This window comes from Moschus berezovskii, chromosome 19 (assembly GCF_049115385.1).
Source record: "Moschus berezovskii isolate FMDL1 chromosome 19, NW_MosBer_1.0, whole genome shotgun sequence".
Taxonomy (NCBI): domain Eukaryota; kingdom Metazoa; phylum Chordata; class Mammalia; order Artiodactyla; family Moschidae; genus Moschus; species Moschus berezovskii.
In genome coordinates, this window is record NC_142478.1 from 70515467 (window position 1) to 70533427 (window position 17961).

The window sequence follows — 17961 nt, forward strand, 5'->3', positions numbered from 1 at the left end:
GCCTTTATTCCGTGACGGGCGAGCAGGCCCATTAGTACATGCACACACACTCTCTCTCTCACACACACACACACGCACACATACGTCTAATCCCAGCAAAATGATTCACACACACTGAGCACAAAATAAATGCTTATTAACTAAACTGACCCAAAATAGTGAAATGTACAAGTAAATTAATCATGCCTCTCCTGGAGGCCTAACAGGATTACAAATTCGGCAAAAATTGACCACACAGAGATCAATGAGCTTCTACTTAAAACTCAAAGGGGCCAAAACTTTGTAGGAGCTGCTTCTTGAAGAAAAAATTAAATGTATTTTTTCATCTCTTATTAAGACTCCTAAGGCCTGTACGTGTGTGCTTGTGTGTGTACTCAAGTAGGGGGTGGCGGTATGGGCGTGCACGCCTGCACAACAAGCAGAAACCAGCAAAAGGCAACCAGAGCTTTATGCCCAGACAATTTAGAAATAGCCGTGGCATAAAGATCATGAAATTGCTCCGGTTTAAAAAAAAAAACAAAAAAACAAATTTTGGTCCACAGCCTCCCTTTCTTTTCCCTCAAATATCAAACAACCACCAAAAGTTACATCACAGGGGATGAAAGTGATCAATTTGTTTTCAGCCAATTAGGTCTCACTTGCTACAGAAGTTTTAAGGGCTGCTGATGGCTGGACTGTGGGCACCCCCCCCAACCAAATGGGAGGAAGACGAACCTCTACTGTGTCCAGCTCCTTTCCATAGTAAGCTTATCTCAAGTCAGGGAAGTCTTCCTCTTGCTGAATTTGTCACTTACTGGCATCTCCCTTTTCGCCTACCATTTAGAAAAAAAGGAAAAAAATATATATATATACATACGTATATATATATATACATACTGTGTGGGACAGCACTGTTTGCGTTTTAAGATGGTGGAACCTGCCTGCGAGGTCTGTCACAGACAAGAATATCCCTAAAGAGGTTCAGTGCTGCACGAGACGCATCAGTGGTCACTTTATGGGGTCACCAGGGAAAAGGTCACTCCTTTTTCCCACCCCCACCGGCCCTCTTTTATGGAAAGACCTGGGGGCATCTGTGAAACTTGATGCTTCGCAGCAGGCCCCGTGGGTCCGGCTCCTCTGTAGGACAAGTTGGCCACAGCCACGATTCGAGGGCTCAACCCACCCAGGGCCCGTCCAGGTCATCATCTCCACTCTACCCTGTCCCACGTGTCTGGCCTGGCCTCTAACTGCACAGAAAGGGGGTCTGATTGCTAACAGACCCACGACATGGTCATCAGCCCCAAGCTGGGTCCCCTCCATCTATCTCCCCCATATAGCTGTAGTCGTGTGGATGCCCCAGGCCCAGCAGGGCGGAGCTGAGCCAAGAACTTGCTGTCCTCTGTGAGGGCTGACACCAGACCCCAAGCCATGCCCTCAACCCCCAGCCTCGCCCAGGAGATGGTATTATAAATGACTTCCACACTTACAAATTATTTTCCACTCCTGAACCCCGCGTTAGTAAACATTTCAACTCTGAGGGGCACACTTCTCCCTTCTCCGTACATCCCTCAATCACTGTCCCCCCCCAAAGAAAATAAACTACACCCCAGTCTGCATCCAGTGTTCCTAACTGTGGCTGGCGTTTCTCTCTCTGCCTTTAGGCTCATAGGAAAGAACAGAGTGTCCACATCAGGACTCAGGCCCTTGAATTTCAAGGACTTTTCCAACAGCCCACACAATCCGGGTAGAACCTGCTCACTTCCCTGTGAATTCTCAACCAAGCCAGACTTTCTCTGGAAGGCTGAGCTCTGGGGATTTCAAAGCAGGCTATGTTTTCTGCCGACTCCCCTGGCCCCTCTCTGATCATAAGATGGTCCCTCAGAAGTATTTTATTCCTGGTGGTCCTTAACAATGCTTGTGTTCCCAGATCCAAGGGTGCCTGAAAACACTGCTTCACGGTAACTTTAAAGGGTCCTATCTTTTTCACATCACACCCTGCCCTGGACTGGATGAACAGGGGGCCGGGTGTGTGTGTGTATACAAGTGCGTGCACATGTGTGCGCATCCCCTCTCATTGCAGGAGCTCCCAAATACAGCCAGGAACACCGTCACTGGGTCCCTCAACTCAGATTTCTTTCCCCAGTCAGACAGATTTCTTTCCCCAGTCACACACCACACAAAGTCACCCAGGCCAAAAAGGCCCAAGCTTGCCCGACTCCAGTCAAAGGGCTGACCTGAGCTCTAAGAGCAAAGGAAACCTCTATGCCCAAACCCTCTTTAAATTATCATCAGCAATGAGAAGGGAAAACTCATTTTAAATCCTCAGATCGCATCTCTAGGCCACTTAGGTCTCACAAAAGAGACAGGGCTTCTGGAGGAGGGAGAGGAGAGGCCCAGAAGGGTCTCAGCACCCAAGTTAGCCCACATCTCCTGCAAAGGCATGACAATGTTGTCTATTTCTGAGTCGCGGTGGACAGGGTTTTTGAGACATGCAGAACAAAAACAAGAGGTGGTTCCCTCCAACTTTCCAAAGGCCATCTGAGTCAGTGGGCCCCAAAGATGCTTCCACAGAACGGTCTCCTTGGGTCCCTAATCCATCTACCAACATACCTGACTCACCTAAACTGAACACTAGCACAGGTAAGTCAGACTGAGGCCCAGAAAACCAGAGATTCTCCCCCTAAGAATAGGAATCCCAGGGCCAATCGCCAAAGGGTCCAAGGTTTTACAGAGATGTCAAAGATGGGAAGAAGACAGAGCCTTGGGGTCACACGGTCCATCCTACCAGCTACAGGGGAGGCGGGGCGGGCTGAGCCTGCTGGACCCCTGAGCTTTAATGATTAAAACATAAAACCTTGCTTTCCCTCTAGCATGTGAGTTTGCGTGGGGATGTTTATTGGAGGTTCCCCCTCTTTGGGGAAAAGTCTATCCCACGTATGATGTTCCTTCTGGGATACTCGGAGAGCCAATTTGTTATCGTGAATCCGCTAAGGCCTCCAAACTGTTAAATTCAACTGCCGTTATGTTTAAAGGGCATTTGGGTCCTTACGATGATGTACATAAATCGTGAAAAGTTCCACGTACGACCGCCGTAAAGTACTCCCTCTGATCCCGCTTTGCAGGAAGCGGAGGTGATGAAACCCTGCCGACTTTCTCAGCCAAGAAGGAAAAACGAGAATGTGGGATGTTGGGGCTACCATGGACTCCTCCCCTCCCCTGGAGGAGGTAGCCAGGATGGCAGTCCAAAGAGGCCTTGTGGGACCAAAACCGAAAGCCATCAGGGCCCAGCAAAGAGCCCCTCGGATTTCTCGAGGCTGGGCAGACTCTCCACAGCCCCCCCAACCCCTGTTCTTCCTGGACAAACACCATGTTGGGAGCAGACCCTCCTCTTGCTTCCCAAACCTCAGAGGCCGCTGATTAAAATGCAAGCCAGCAAACAAAGCAAGCCTCGGCGTCCTGCAATAATTACACCCCGTGAGAATGATGGCTCGCAAATGTCCCTTCTCCGTGCAAGTATATGAAACTGAACTCTGCTTTTCGATCCCTGTCACAAAGTGAAGTTAGGAGTTTGGGGCCCCAGATGTGCACACCCATGCGGTAGCTTCTGACCCACACCCTAAAGTCACCGATGGGCCCACGAGGCTGCGGGAGGATGCGTGCGGTCATGTCCCTGGAAGATGGCAAAAAATGATCAAGGCTGCCACGGCCCTCGGCAACCCCATCCTGCAAAACGTGATGGGCCAGGGTTCTGGAACCATCTCTCCCTTCCGGTCCAGTTCGTGAGTTGGGGGGACCGTTGACTGAGCTGCTGTACACCAGGACTCTGAAGGCAAAGCTGTGACTAATTCAAAAGCCCAGCGTCCTCTCCGCCAAGACGTTGGTACCAAAAGATTACAATAAAGGAGAGGAATTTCCATAAATGAGAAGCAGCGTCCGCTTCCCACCACTGGGAGGGGGCGTGGGGGAGGGGGTGGTGATGGTGGTGGGCCCTGATTCAAAAGATTCCTCTCCCTGGCTGGAGAGAGTTCAGTTAGCTGAACTCAGCCAGAGACACCTCCACGCGCAGAACCCAGCGAGGGACAACGTGCGTCTGCTACCGAAATACTCCAGATCAAAGTCACCCACAGCCTGGGAGGCCCGGGAGGCCGAGATTTCGTAATTAGGATCTTCAAAATCCCCCTCTATTTTTAGGACGTGCGCTCATTCAGTCCTTTAGAGAATCAGAACCTGTCAGCTAAGGCCAAAGAGACTGAAGGTTTGGTTTCTCTCCCTGCTTCCCCCATTCCCACCCCCCCCAAACCCTACTCTGCTTTCAGAAAGCAGATTAAGGGGAAACTAAAGGAGTAACTGGATGATTTGATGGAAATATACTTGGCCATGCATATGTATATGCGTGTATGCTGGAGAGGGGCTCCTTCCCACGAGAAGGCCATGGGCCCTCCTCCCCTCCCACGGGCTGCAGACGGACCCCAACCGGGCACCGCACGTCAGCCACACTCTTTCAAGCCAGCCCCCAGACCACTTGCCAGGCTCCAAGGTGTACCAGAAGGCGAGGAAACTTGAAAAATGTCCCCCAAATGTCTCTCTTCTCAATCATGCACTCCTGTACATATCAACATCTCTGCCACTAGCAATCAAAACCCACACTAGAATCTGTCCACCCAAGACGCGCCTAAAAATAGACATCGTCCTAAAACAAACACATCGCCTGGGCAAGTCAAAATCTTGACTTGAGTCAAAACGATGAAGCTGGGGTTCTTCCAGCCCCTCCAGACTGAAGACATGGGTGGAACAAGCAGGGGGGCATTGAGGGAAAGATATAAGCTGACCCCACTAGTTACAGGGGGCCCCCAAAAGATTCGGGGGCCCCCTCATAGATTCAGGACCCCTCTGATCTAAGAGGTTCGGTGCTTTCATGTTGCAATGTGCTTGGGCGGCCTTCTTGCCCTCACACACTGCCTGGACATTTGATCCTATTACATAAAGCTATAGTTTTTTAGTCTCTAAAATTAACCAAACGTAGGTAAATACAGTATTTCTTACTTGGAGTATTTATCTCTTAACAGCTTTCGGTAAAGAAGATCACTCCCTGGGCAAAGAACAAGACTCGACATTACTGTCACTCAAGTGGAGAGAAAGGTGATTTTTGCTAAATGCTCCAGCATATGGTGGGTTCAGGAGATTCTGTGAAATCCCAAAGATAGGCTCAAGTTAGCCCTTCCAGAGTGGGAAGAATGCCCCTCCTCTAATTTCACCTGGTCCTCCCGGACTGTTTATCAAAGATGTATATTTTATATCAGCCAGAGAATCTCAAGTAACTTCTTGGCAAGGGCAGCTGTATTTTCAGGACCCATTAAGATTCTTTGTGGAAATTTAAATACCTCTGTCAGGCAAACAAAGTCATATCAGGAATCATAGAATTTCATTGCTAGAAAGAGAAATTAGATTAACTAACCCTCACTCCTTTCCTAGAAATCTCAATAAAATAGAAGTACATTTCAACAGTCTCTTCCGGGGCCTCACCAGAAATCTAAATGAATTTAGGTTTAAATTAAGAAAGCTAAAGAAAGCTATCCTGAGAAAGGGCCTTCCATCTACAAATACTGTATACATCGATACAGATGATAACATATAAGTGTATATTCCATATTAGAAGGCAGAGCCTATTTAAAATCAAAACAGAAAAAAAACCCAGTGGCAGAAACCATGACAAGTTCAATGCCGATAAGCTTCAGCCCCTTGGAAATCCTTGTCCTTTATTAATATTTAGTAGAAATGTATAATTGCAGATGTGCGCCAGGTTGGGGTTTTATGTGGGGAGGCGGGCAAAGAAGACAGGTTTATTACAACCATGAAATATTAAACAAGTACCAAAGAAGAGTAGCTGTGTGTCCCGGACTAGCCAGGGAGCAGGCAGGCCCAGGCCGTCAGCTGCACAAAGGGGGCTCCTATCTGTTTACATTACCCCTGATTAACACCTGCGAAGTTTTGGGTTACATCTTCCGGAGGCTGCAAAAGTCACTTGAAGGCATGCAACCCGTGCTGGGTGATTTCTTGGGGAAATAGGGCTGCAAGGATTCACCATCCCAAAACCAGTTAGAAGGAGCCTTAAAAATTCTCTCCACAGTGTGAGGAGTGGGGAAAAAGACTTAGAAAAAAAAAAAAAAACACAGCATAGGAGCCTTCCCCCGTGCCTGCCCCCATGACTAAGGAAATTCGGCATTCAAATCCTGCCTGCCTAGTACTACTCAGCACCGCTTTACTGGGCTCTGACTGGAAGACTGAGAGAAGCATGAAATTCCAAAAATTTCTCCCGCATCACTGTAAAAATATCATACTTCCAAAAAGGGCTGGATTGCATGCAGAGCGTAGACGGAGACCTCTCCTGTTTCCATGTGTGTGAAAGAGTGTTTCTAGACATCTCTGGATTTCATGATAGAGAAAAGCCAACAGAAGGGAAGTTTGGCAAGGATAAACTTATTACGGAATAGAGTTAATTCAAGTTTTGAAACCTGTAAGGGACCTGTGGGCAGGGACGGGGAGACATACTTTTTTAAGCTTAATATTCTTTATCTACAATCTATTAAGAGTTCTCCTTCTCTCTTTGAAATTCCTCCATAGCCAGACACCTATTACAAAGATGGGTGGATGATTTTGCAAACTAATTTCAAATTCACGTAATCCTCACTGATTTAATAGATGTCTGAATAGGCCCCAACTCAGGCTGGTTTTTCTTCTCCCCCTTTGCACAACCTCACCCTTCCCCCACCCTAACTCTGTGCAAACAGAATCTCATGAGGAGACCTAGAGTTTCATGAAATAAAAGTTGTTTGGCGGGTTGATTAAGAAGTCAGAGGAAGCATAATTTGCAGAGGCTCACTTTCCTTTTTTTTTAAAAAAAAAAAAAGATCATCATCACATGTGATTCTGGCCTAGACTTTGTGAGAAGTGTAACTTGCCAGTCAAGTTCCCTCCCCTCTGAAGGACATCTAAACCCCATAAGACAATATGGGCACATCCTCTCCAATCTGAGTAGGATCATTTTTGTTAAAGACCGACTAATATTTTGTCATAGGAGCGAAGAAATTTCAGAAATGGTGTTAATATTTAATCACATTAGTACTGGTGTGTTTTATGGCGTGACAAAATAACATATCATTACAAACATGGGCTTGGGCTGGGGGGGGCTGGGGGCGGGGGGGTGGTGAAAGACAGTGCTCGCTGGGGTTGGAACCTAAGAAGGTACTTTCAAAGCTGCTCCATGGCTGATGGGACCCTGGGCTTGTGTTTACAGAAAAGCAGGATGCTTTCCTTTCAATTCTTTTTTTTTCTCTCTCTCTACTCTGTTTCGAAGGGGTACACTTCATTCTGATTTTCAGCCAGGGCACCGGGGGGCCCGCTGAAGGCTCTGTGTACCTATTTATACAACGTGCAGATGGAGCTGCGGGGTGTTATCATAATGAAAAGTTTAATCGTCCTTATTTACTACCAGTAAGGGAGCAGGAATCAGATGCAGATATCTTACAAAGTCTTAACTAGCAGTCCCAAGGCTGCAGAAGCTGTGAGTGACCTCAATTCGGGGCTTTATCTAGGAAACTGTCCTTCCTACATCATGGAGTGGAAAACAAAGGAGGTCAAGTGGGTGTCCCTGCCGGAGCTTCTAAGGCAGCCAGCCCCGAAGCCGAAGCCGGGCCTGAAGGAAGTTTCCCATCTCCCGTGTGCAGGGGAGGGTTGTGTTTAGCGTTCAGGGGGAAGTCAACCCCGAAACTGACTAGCATCTGTTTCCAAAAAAATATTTTCCTTCGCCTGACGGTGATAATGAAACAAACAAAACAAAACATTTCTTTAATGACATTTCTTCATTCTTAGTCCGCATTTTTTTTTTCTGCAAAGGAAGATTAGTCGGGCTGAGACAGGAACAGTGCAACACCTTGAAAAAAAAAATCTCATTACAACCACCCAATTCCTCTGCACCTAAGGCCCTTCAAAAGACTTGCAGGCCAAGTGCTATTGGTTTTTCTTTATTAATTCTCTAAATCGGGGTTTTTTTTTTCTTTTTGACTCTTCTCACACCATTTTGGCCAATGTGGTCTTAATTATGGGTGCAGGGGAGGGATGGGAGAAGGGGGAGGGGGAGGTGTAGCCAGGCCAAGCCAGGTACAAGTGACAGGGGCTGGCATTTGTGCTAACCAGCTATCGATCGGCAGGACCAAGATGTTGTGTACAAGAAAATAAAAGAGAAGAGAGGCAAAGCAACCAGGCTGCTGAGTCCAACTCCATTTTTAAAAAGGGGGGGGCGGGCAGGGAGAAGCAGCGGAGGGTCCCAAACTAACCAATTTATGGCCTTGCCTGGGAGAAGCCTGGAGAATGCTGATGCTGGCTGCAGCGTCTGCTGTGCATGCTAAACACCCAGCTTCAAATGAGAGCGCGGCGTCCCGGGCTGGGCAGTAGGCGAACAAAGAGAAAAGCAGCAAGGCCGCATTCATGAATTAGAAAACCCAAGCGGGAAAGCTACCGGGGACCGGGGACCGGTGGTGAAAGGCTGGAGTTCTGAGCCACCCAACTCCTGCCGCACTTCCCCTCCCCCTCTCCCTCCACCCCCATCCCCTGGTCCTAAAACCAACCGGCACCTTAAACCCTGGGTCAAGAGCCGGGCTGAAACTGAAGGCAGAGGAGAGCCACCCTAAGAGAACGCAAGCATCAGTGGACGTATTTGTTTTTAAGACACAGTTAAATCGCCAGCTACAGACTCCAAGGTAATAGCCTGGTGAGACCAAAGGGATTCAGGGAGGTTTTAAAAGCAAAAGGTAGGAATGGGGTGGGGGTAGAAAATGATGCTACCTAAAAAGGCCCCACAAAAAAATAAAACAGATATCTACTGCAGCCCAGGTCACCTTTAGGTTTAAAAAAAAAGAAAACCCAACTATTATTACTTTAAGGCAATGGTGGTCCATTTTACTAACCCCCACCCCACCCACCTTAAAGGCCTCCAGGCCCAACAGGGAGGGAGTGCTTAGAATGCAAAGGAGAACGGGGAGCAGACATCTGTCACCAAAGCCAGGCGAGATATTGACAAACTCGGGTCCTTTGTGTCTTAAGAATATATATCCATATCCCCACGCACAAATGATGCCCTGGTCGACTGGTCTGGTCTCTGCCAAGTAGACCCCACCCTGGCTCCCGCCCGCCACTCCCCCTCCCCAACCAAATGTCAAGGAGGTGCACTCTGAAAAAGCTGCCTGCCTCCTACAACCCTGACAGGTCTCCAGTTTTTCAATGAAACTCTAATTGTTAAGAAGAAACAAAACAGCTATTCATTAGGAACGAATGTCAAATTAGGCGTTGCCTCTGAATGATGCTGCGGACACCAGAACTGGTAACTTTTTCCCCCCAAGATGCTGGCACACGCGAGGGAGCTCAAGTTGCAGGCTGGCTGACCAGGAAAAGATGGGGAGGCATTAACACAGCTTCCCAGGTGTTCTGCCAGGAAGTGGAGGCTGGAGGCAGGCGGGAGGATGGTAGGAAACTCCTGAAAAGTGGAACAGGCCTGAACCTTGAGGGGTGAGGAGGGGTCTGAGTGTGAAAGGGAAGAGGCCTAGTCCTCAGGGCACCCAGAAACTCAGCTAAAACTTGACAGGGGGATACTCTACAATAATCCCCCAATGAGTGCCACTTCAAGTTGTTACTACAGCTGTGAAACTAGAATCTACCTGGCAGCACCTAGGGGGAGGAAAGGGGGTTTGCCCACGGAGCCCCCGGGGTAACCAAAGGAAGGGTACTAGCTCTGAGCTGGGCGTCAGGAAGGCCCTGTGCCCTGCCGCCCCCGAGGGACCCTCCCCTTTCCTGGAGGCTTCAAGGCAGATGCCAAGGCCAGCCATGGGGTTGGGGCGCGAATCCGCCAGGTGAGAAAGGAACTGGGAAGGAGCGCATATACCTTCTTTGCTGTTGGGATTCTGGGGTTTGGCCTTCTCCCAGGGCACCAGCGTCTTGTCCTCTTCTGGGCCGTCCACCAAAGCCTTGTCAGCCGGCATGTACCAGGTGGCGCTGTGCTCCGCCATCAGCGAGTCCAGATCAATGGTGCTCATGGCGCTCTTGACCGCCTCGGAACAGCAGCTGCCCAGCTCGCTGTCGCCGTTCTGCGCGCCCGAGGCCCCGACGGCACACTCACCCTTCTTGCCACCCTTGAGCCCCAGGGGCTGGTCCTCAGAGATGCTGAACTGCTGCCTCTGCAGCTGGATCTGTGCCTGGAGGATCTCCAGGGGGTGGATCTCGTCAGGTGGCGGGGCACCGCTGCTGCTTGTCGGGGTCCGAACCTGCTCCAGGCCCGGCGTGCCGGGATGGCCAGTGCCCCCTCCGCCATAGCTGTCAGGGGTCGAGGTAGAGGTAGACAAGATGCCCAGGCCAAGCGGGGGCGGGGGCGCCTTCGGTCCGTGCTCTCCGGCGCCCACCCCACGGGGAGGGAGTTTGGGCGAGCCTGTCACCAGAGGGCTCCTACTCGCTTTGGCCAGGGCTGGGGGGTTGTCGGAGCTGGAAGACACCTCGTCCTCGTTGGCATAACTCGTGCTCACCTCGTCGGAAGCGAACTCGCCCACGTGCGGGGAACTACCGTCCGACTTGGCCCCACCGTCCAGGGACGCCATGAGGTCTGGCTGGTCCCCCAGGAGCAGCTCGGCCCCCTTCCCCCACGACGGCGACCTGAGCGCTTTCTCGTGAGGCGTAGGCGCCCCGCGCGCCTCTCCCGAGTTGGCCCCGACGGCTGCGCCCGGCGCCTGCTGTTGCCCTGGGCTCACACCAGGCGCGCCCCCGCTGTCCGGCGCCGCCGCCGCCGAGTATTTGTCGAAGAAGGTCCCGGGGCTCACGTGACCACTGTCCCTTTTTCTGCGCCCCCGTCCCCTGCCGCCGCCCCCGGGGACCGGCTTGCCATCGTTCCCCGACGTCGATTCCAGGGTGTAGTTGGGGGAGAGGCTAGTGCCGTCCCCCTGGGCGGGCGGATTGGGCGGCCCAGAGGCTTTAGAGCCGCTGCTACTGGTCCCCGACGGGCCTCCGGGCCCTGGAGCCCCAGGAGCAGTCCCTCCTGGGAAGTAATCCGAGCCCGGGTTGCCGGCTACGGCCGCGCCGTCGGTTTCGTTCTGGCTCAGTTTCCTCTTGCCCTCGGGAGGGTTCTTCTTGTTGAAGGTCACGTTCAGGTTGGGGGCCCCGAGGCTGGCGATCATGTTCTGGCAGGCGGTGGAGAGCGCAGCCAGGCAACTCTGGCCGAACAGGTTGTCCTTGGAGCTGGGCTTGTTGAAGGAGCCCAGTGAGAGCGCGCCCAGCTTACTGGCCGAGGTGCGCTGGCTGGGCTGGAAGTCAGGCTGCGGCGGGTATGCGCCCCCGCCGCCGCCGCCGCCGCCACCGCCCGTGCTGCCGCCGGTCCCGCCCGTGCTCGGGGGCGAGTTCACGCCTGGGCCGCTGTGCGGCGTGGCCTGCCGGTTCGCTGCGCCGAACGGGAAGCCAGGCTGGCCCCCGAGGGCGGGCGCGGTGAAATCAGGTGGCTGGGGCCGGCGCTCGGAGGGAGCGCTGGGCAGCCCCACCCCAGCCCCGGGCGACTGCAGCTGGCCCAGGCTGGCCAGGCTGCCCCCGAACTGCAGGCCAGGGGAGGGCAGCCCGGGCACGTGGCCCTCTCCGGGCATCCTCAGCGGCTCCTGCAGAGAGCCCCGGAACAGCACCCCCGAGCCACCGGGCGGAGGGGGCGGCGCCAGTCCTGGGTCGTGCGGGCCGCAGTCGGAGGGCAAGCCTGAACCTCCCATCCTGCGAGGCAGCAGGTCGCCCGGCGGCGGATGCGGACCTGGGAACCACGCGCTCTCCTGCGCCAAGTGCTGCGCCTGCGGCTCGAATGTGCCCAGGCGCCCGGCGCCCGCGCCGCCGCTGTCGCGCTCAAAGTTCGGCTGGGCCAAGCCGCCCACTGGGCCGCTGTGCACCAGGCCGCCCTGGCCCACGTCCCCGGGGTGGCCTAGCTGGGCCAGGTTGGGCTGGCGCAGCCGCTGCTGCTGATTCCGCGACGCCATCTGCTTGATCATGAGGGCCGCGTTTTGGCGTTGCTGCTGCTGCTGCTGTTGCTGCTGCTGCTGCTGCTGTAGGGACGGGTGGTCCGGGGCCGGATGCTGCAGAGGTGGCCCCGAGGGGAAGCTGTCGGGCACAGGCGGCGTGAACTCGCCGGGCAGGCCGGAATAAGCAGAGGGCGAGAGGTGGTTGTCCAGAGCGCCATTGTGCATGCTGCCGTTCCACGAAGCGCAGCGATCCACTCCCGCGCTGCCTGGGAAGTCAAAGCGCGGCCTCTTGGCCACGTTCATGTAGGGGGGTGCGTCGAAATGCTGCAGCCGCTGGTTGGGCGCCTGCTGCATGTTGAATACAGGCTCGGAATAAGGGTGCATGCTCCGGTTCTCCAGCCGGTGGATGGGGTACTCGAACTGCGCGTGTTGGTTGGGCAGCATAGGCCCCCCGTCCTGCAGGCCGCCGCTGGGCGTGCCCGCCTCGCCCTGTTGGGGACGCGGGAGCGCGGGCGGACACGAATTTTGTCTGACTAGAAGCCCAGGCGGTGGCGGCGGCGGCTGCTGCGGGGGCGGCTGCTGCGGAGGCGGCGGGGCCTGCTGCGGGGGAGGCTGCTGCGGGGGCGGCGGGGCCTGCTGGGGAGGCTGCATCAACGGGTGCCTGGAGCCGACTCCAGGCTCCAGCCCCACAGGCATCTTGCGGGTCCCGCCGAACCTCTCGAAGAACACGCCGTGCTGCTGCTGTTGCTGCTGCTGCTGCTGCTGTTGTTGCTGTTGCTGGGCGTGCATTTTCGACAAGCCCACCATGCCTGCAGCTCTGGGCATGGCCGAGGCACCCGGGAAAGAGCCCCCGGGAACCTGACGACCCGCTGCATAATGAGACAGCTGCCCCTCGGAATCAGAGGGGGAAAACATGTCGAAATGTCCCGAGGGCGGCTCGCCCGGGTAATTGTATTCCAGCGAGTCGACGGCTCCTTGGTTCGCCACCCTCCGGGGCTCCAGACTGTGGGAATCGGAGCCACCGGAGGCGGGCAGGCCATGGAAGGAGGCGGCTCGGTTAGGGCTCTGGTCCAGCGGCAAGCATGGGGCAGGCACGGCATGGCCCGAGGCGCCCGAACTGTGGAAGTCCGGCAGGTTCCCGGGTCGCTGCGGGCCGAAACTCTCCGGCCCCTGGCTCTCAGCCATATGATCGTAACCCTCAGTGAAGGGCGGCTGGCTGCCCAAGCCGCCGGCCGCGCCGCCGTAGCCGAGCAGGCGACCCCCGTGCAGGCACGAGGCTCCTGGATCCGGCCCGCCAAAGTTACCCCCAAAGTGGGGGTGATGCTGGTGGGGGTGGTGGCCTCCCGGGTGGCCGTGGTGCGGCTGTTGGCCTCCAAAGAATCCGTGCACCGGCTGCGCCTGCAACCCCCCCGCGTGCAACTCCGAGTGGCTGCGCGCGTGAAAGCCGTAAGGCTCCATGTTCATGCCCAAGATCGGGGGTTCGCCCAGCCCGCTCATGGCAGGGTCCACGGGGCCAGGGGGTCCCCCCGCGTGGAAAGCCGGGGCCTTAAAGTGGGCGTTCATGCTTAGTCCGGCCTCGTTAAAGTTCCTCTCGCCCTGGCCAGCGTTCCTGCTGTTGATCTGGGGCTCGAATTGGTCCAGCCCAAACATACTTGGCGGGGGGCGGGGGGATCAATAGGGCATGACAGCCTGCTCTCCGCGGCGCGCCTCCGGCCAGCTACTCGTTCCGGCCCTGGCTTGGGCACTCCCGGACGCTCAGCACCGCCGGGGCGCAGCGAGCACCGCCACCTCGCCTGGCTTGTGAAGGCTTGGGGCTATCAGCTCCTCTCGCGAAGCTCTCGTTCTGCCCGACGCGGGCCTCTCACATCTTGCGTCGCCGCGGGGCCTCCAGGAGCCGTGTTGGGGGGCCCATGCCCCGGGCGGTTGGCACAGCCGCGGATGGGTTTGCGGGGAGGGGACGGAGCTGCGGGTGACTGAAGACAAAAAGTTAAGTGGGGGGAAGGAGGCGGGAAGGAGGGAGGGAAAGCAGAGCAATCACCTTCTTAAGTCCGATCGGGTTGGATGGGGAGCCCCTGGACGCTGCCTGAAGCCTCCCGGAGTCCGTGGCGGAGCTGCTAAGGGGCCAGGCAGGGAGACCCTTCAAAGCCGTGGCTGGCGCCGGGGCTCAGACCGAGCGGTCCCTCCCCCCTCCCCCCGGAGTCCCCGCGCTCCGCAGCCGGAGCCTCAGCCAAGCACGATCGGCTCGCACAGTCCCCGTCGGCCCCAGCAAGCGGCTACTGCTTCTTCAGCGGGTCGGAGGACTGGAAGCTCCGCTCGGCATCACTGGTGCCCACCGCCGAGCCGGGAGCTCAGCGGGGCTGAGGAGGCGCGGCGGGCGCCCGAGGTTGAAACCGAGGGTTGCTGGAAGGCGCGGTTCCCCTACTCCGCGGCGGGTGCGCTGCACCTCGGCGCGCCGCTTCGCGGCCACGTCCGCTGCCTGCCGCTTCAGTCCTCTGCTGTTCGGTCTCTGAGTTCGCGGGGATCTCCGAGCCCCGTTCCAGGCGCGGGCGGGCAGCAGACGAGGAGTTGGGGCGCTCCAAGGCTAGGGTTCCCTGCCTCCGAGCCGAGGTGCTTCGCAAGTCGCCCTCGGACCCGGGGAGGGGGGCGTACGCGGGTTGGGGGGCCACGCTCGGCTATCAGGCCAAAGCGTTCCGACTGCGCTTTCGGAGCCCGGAATGGGAGGGGGCGGGGGCAGCTCTGGGGGGTCCGCGCACCCCTCTCCTGGCTGGCGGGGGGGCCCTGCGTGGGGCGTTCTGAGGGTCTCGGCTCCCCTCTCTGTGTCTGCCTCTCGCCTAGAGCCGGGAGAAGCAGCAACAAGTTTTGCATTTCAGCAATCAATTTCAGCCATTACATTTGCACCAATCAGCGCAGCCCGAGCTCCAGGCCCGGGGCGGGGCTCGCTCTTAAGGTGGTCCTGGGTGCTGACTGCTGAGGCCCCCGCCACGAACCCTCACTTCGCCTGCTCCGGGGTCCCCTGCGCCGGTTAACCTCGGGGTCCGGTGCCAGCGCGCTGCGGGCGCGCCCTGGCCTCCCCGCGCACCCGGCTAGGGAGGGCGCAGGCGGAGAATGGCGGGAGCTTGGCTTTGTTCACCCCGCTTCCCATTCACCACAGTTCCCAACTCCCCACCCCCAACTGAAGCGAGACCTGCGGGGTGGCTAGGGGGCGGGGAGGCGGGCGGTTAGCGGTGCGGGGCGCGCAGACAATGGGGTCGCCAGGCAAAGATCCTGGGCTCACTGCGGAAAGTCGCTTGGTGTCGACTGCACTTCAGCACTGGAGCGAACCTTCGGCTCTCCACCGCTGTCTGATTCCTTGTGGCACCCAAGTTTACCGGCCCTTGGAGGTGAAAACAGACAGGGAACCCCGAAGTTAGGGATCTCCTCAAGAGATAGGGATGCTTGACTCGCTCCTCCCTCATAGGGCGCACACAACTGTCCCCTATCCTCGCTGTCCAGGGTTCCCGGTTCTCAGTGACCGGCTTCCATAACCACTCTGCCACTTTATGGGGGCTCATATTGGATGAGCTCAGCGCCAGAGCGGTGAGGCAGCTAGGAGCTCCCGTGAAGACCTACGCGCAGAGGGCCACCCTGGCCGGCCAGCGCACCCTAGTTCAGGCACTCTGGTCAAGGCCCAGGCCCTCTTCCGGCGCGAGGTTGGCCTCCTTAAGAGATCAATTAAACTGAAGAGGCCAAGGAATGGAATTGGGTTGTGATACTAAAATCAATGGGAGTAATTTAATATCTGCCCTGCTCTTTATGAAATATTTATCCCAATAATCTTAGTTAAAATGTTTAGATCTTCCTGATCCCCACTGAGGCTGCAATCTATCTTGCAATTAGAAGTTGGGAGTTAGAGGCGATGGAGGGTAGAGGAAGTGTTTATTCTGTGTGTGTGTGTGTGCGCGCGCGCGCGCGTGTGTGTATTTTCCTCCCTAAAGCTTTTGTAGGGGAGGAAAGGGGAGAAGGCCTTCAATTTTCCTTGCCATAAAATAGCACGAGGTGATTTTGCTAGCAGGCCAGTATTCTTAGGAGAAGGGGTGGGGGGGGAGATGAACTTTCTTTGAAGTGCCCCTGATATCGCTATTAAATCTAAATAAAATTAAGCATGGTGTATAAAAATGACTTTTCCCCCCACAAAAGAAAGTGTTTATCGCCCAAGTCTGTCTAGCATTTGCTAAATTGCGCATGAAATCTGAAATGAAATAAACGTTATAATAAAACCAACCCCTGGGCCCTTTTTATTTAAAAACCTCAGATTAAGCACTCCACCGTCGCAGGCGGGGAGTTAAAAAGTTACCAGGAGGAGCTGAGCAGATTCATTGCTCCCCGGAGTTACTGGTGGGAAGTCTTGGTGTTTTCCAGAACAGAAAATGCCAAGAAAATGGGCTCAATTTAGGGTGAGGGGAGTCAGGAAGCAGAGTCTTCAGAGACTCTGAAAGAAAATAACACCATCCCCCCCACCACCCAATAAGAATAAAAAATAAAAGCAAATGATAAAAACGTGCAACTTTAAAAGTCAGAGAGCAGAAGCCGGCTCAGATCTCAGGTCCTTCGTGGGACCTCCCTGTGGTGGATGTCTACAGATATTTTTTTTTCCTTTTGAAATTAAAAATGAAAATTACCCCCACCAAAAAATGGGGTCCATAAATAAGCATCCAGGAAGAAGTATTTGTACAGGGAGGTGGAGTTTTAAAAGGATTTTTCTGCAGGATCAGGTTGTTGGTCTGTGATTAAATATTGATTTTGTGTAATTAGTTTTCATGTGAACTATCCTCTTGCTGATAGCTTAGAGGTTTCAGAACTAGAAAAGAAATGGAATTGGACATGGAAATTATTACTTAGCAAAGTGACAGGAAAGTGAGGGCTGGAGAAAAGACTGAGGCTTGGTTGATTTCGGCACAAAGAAATAAAGGGCCTGGGTAGGCCTCCAGGGACCACCCCTGCTATCCCCACCCTGGGGCCCCAGATCAGATCAGGGGAAGGGCCTCTTGAGCAAGGAAGGGGACCGGAAGAAGGAATGGCTGCCAGAAAGAGGACCCTGCATGGGCAAAGAGCTGTGCAAAACCCATGACACCTGGCCACATACTTGGTCCAGAGTGGTGGCTCCTGGGCTCTGGGTGCCTCAGGATGCCCCTTTGTGAGGACCCTTACATCTCAGGGTGTCTGGAGGGAATACGGAGAGTTGGGGCCTGTCTGGAGCCCTGGGTGGGCAGGGCGGGTGGTGGGAAGAATGGCCCTCAGACCTGCACTCTGGGGAGACCCTGCTTGGACTGTGCTTTCTGCTGAGGCATAACTTCACGCGGGGCTGGGCGGGGGTCCCCTGAACACCTGGGCAGGTTTCCTGTGGAATAATTCTGTGCGTTCCAGAGCGGGGGGGGGGGGGGGGCCGTGGTGTGGGAGTATTTTTCTGGGGCTGTTTCCAAGCGTTAAGTCTACAAGGTGTGTGAGTGTCTGAAAGCAGGGTGTGTTTGGTCCCAGCAGCGTTTCTGGGTCACCTTTCCTAACACTGAAGAATGCTTTGCGGGTGTGCAGGCACGCGCCTGCGTTCGTGTCTCCTCCCGGGCGCGGGTGCCCGGCGTCCGAGCATGTCTGTGTCCACATCTGTGTGCGCCCGCGTCGCTGCGCCTCTGTGAGCGGCCCTGTCTGTCCCCCAGCCCCTTGCTTCTCTCTGTGGGTGCCTCTGAATTTGCATACCTGTGTGTGTGTGTCCATGGCTGTGGGCCTTGCACCTTGTGTGCCTGTATCTCTGCTCATGTGGGTCTTGTTTTCCCCACGGGTGTGAGAGCCTGTGCCCCTTTCTGTGCCCATCTGTGCCCGTAGATGTGCTGCTGGGTACACCTCCGCGGTGCGGGCGCCCCTGCGCGGGTCTGTGTGTGCGCTCCGCCTGCACCCGCCGGGCGGCTTCTTTGGAACAGACACA

The 17961-nt window shown here is 55.3% G+C and overlaps 1 protein-coding gene across 1 annotated transcript in view; it reads right to left on the bottom strand.

Moving 5' to 3' along the window:
- The window catches only part of MN1 (MN1 proto-oncogene, transcriptional regulator), a 48614-nt gene extending 33748 nt beyond the window's left edge, over window positions 1–14866 (bottom strand). The window contains exon 1 of the mRNA XM_055404504.2: window positions 9914–14866. Coding sequence (XP_055260479.1) covers window positions 9914–13655 — 3742 coding nt within the window. The 5' untranslated portion in view covers window positions 13656–14866. The remainder of the gene's footprint in view (window positions 1–9913) is intronic.
- Window positions 14867–17961: the final 3095 nt, after the last annotated feature.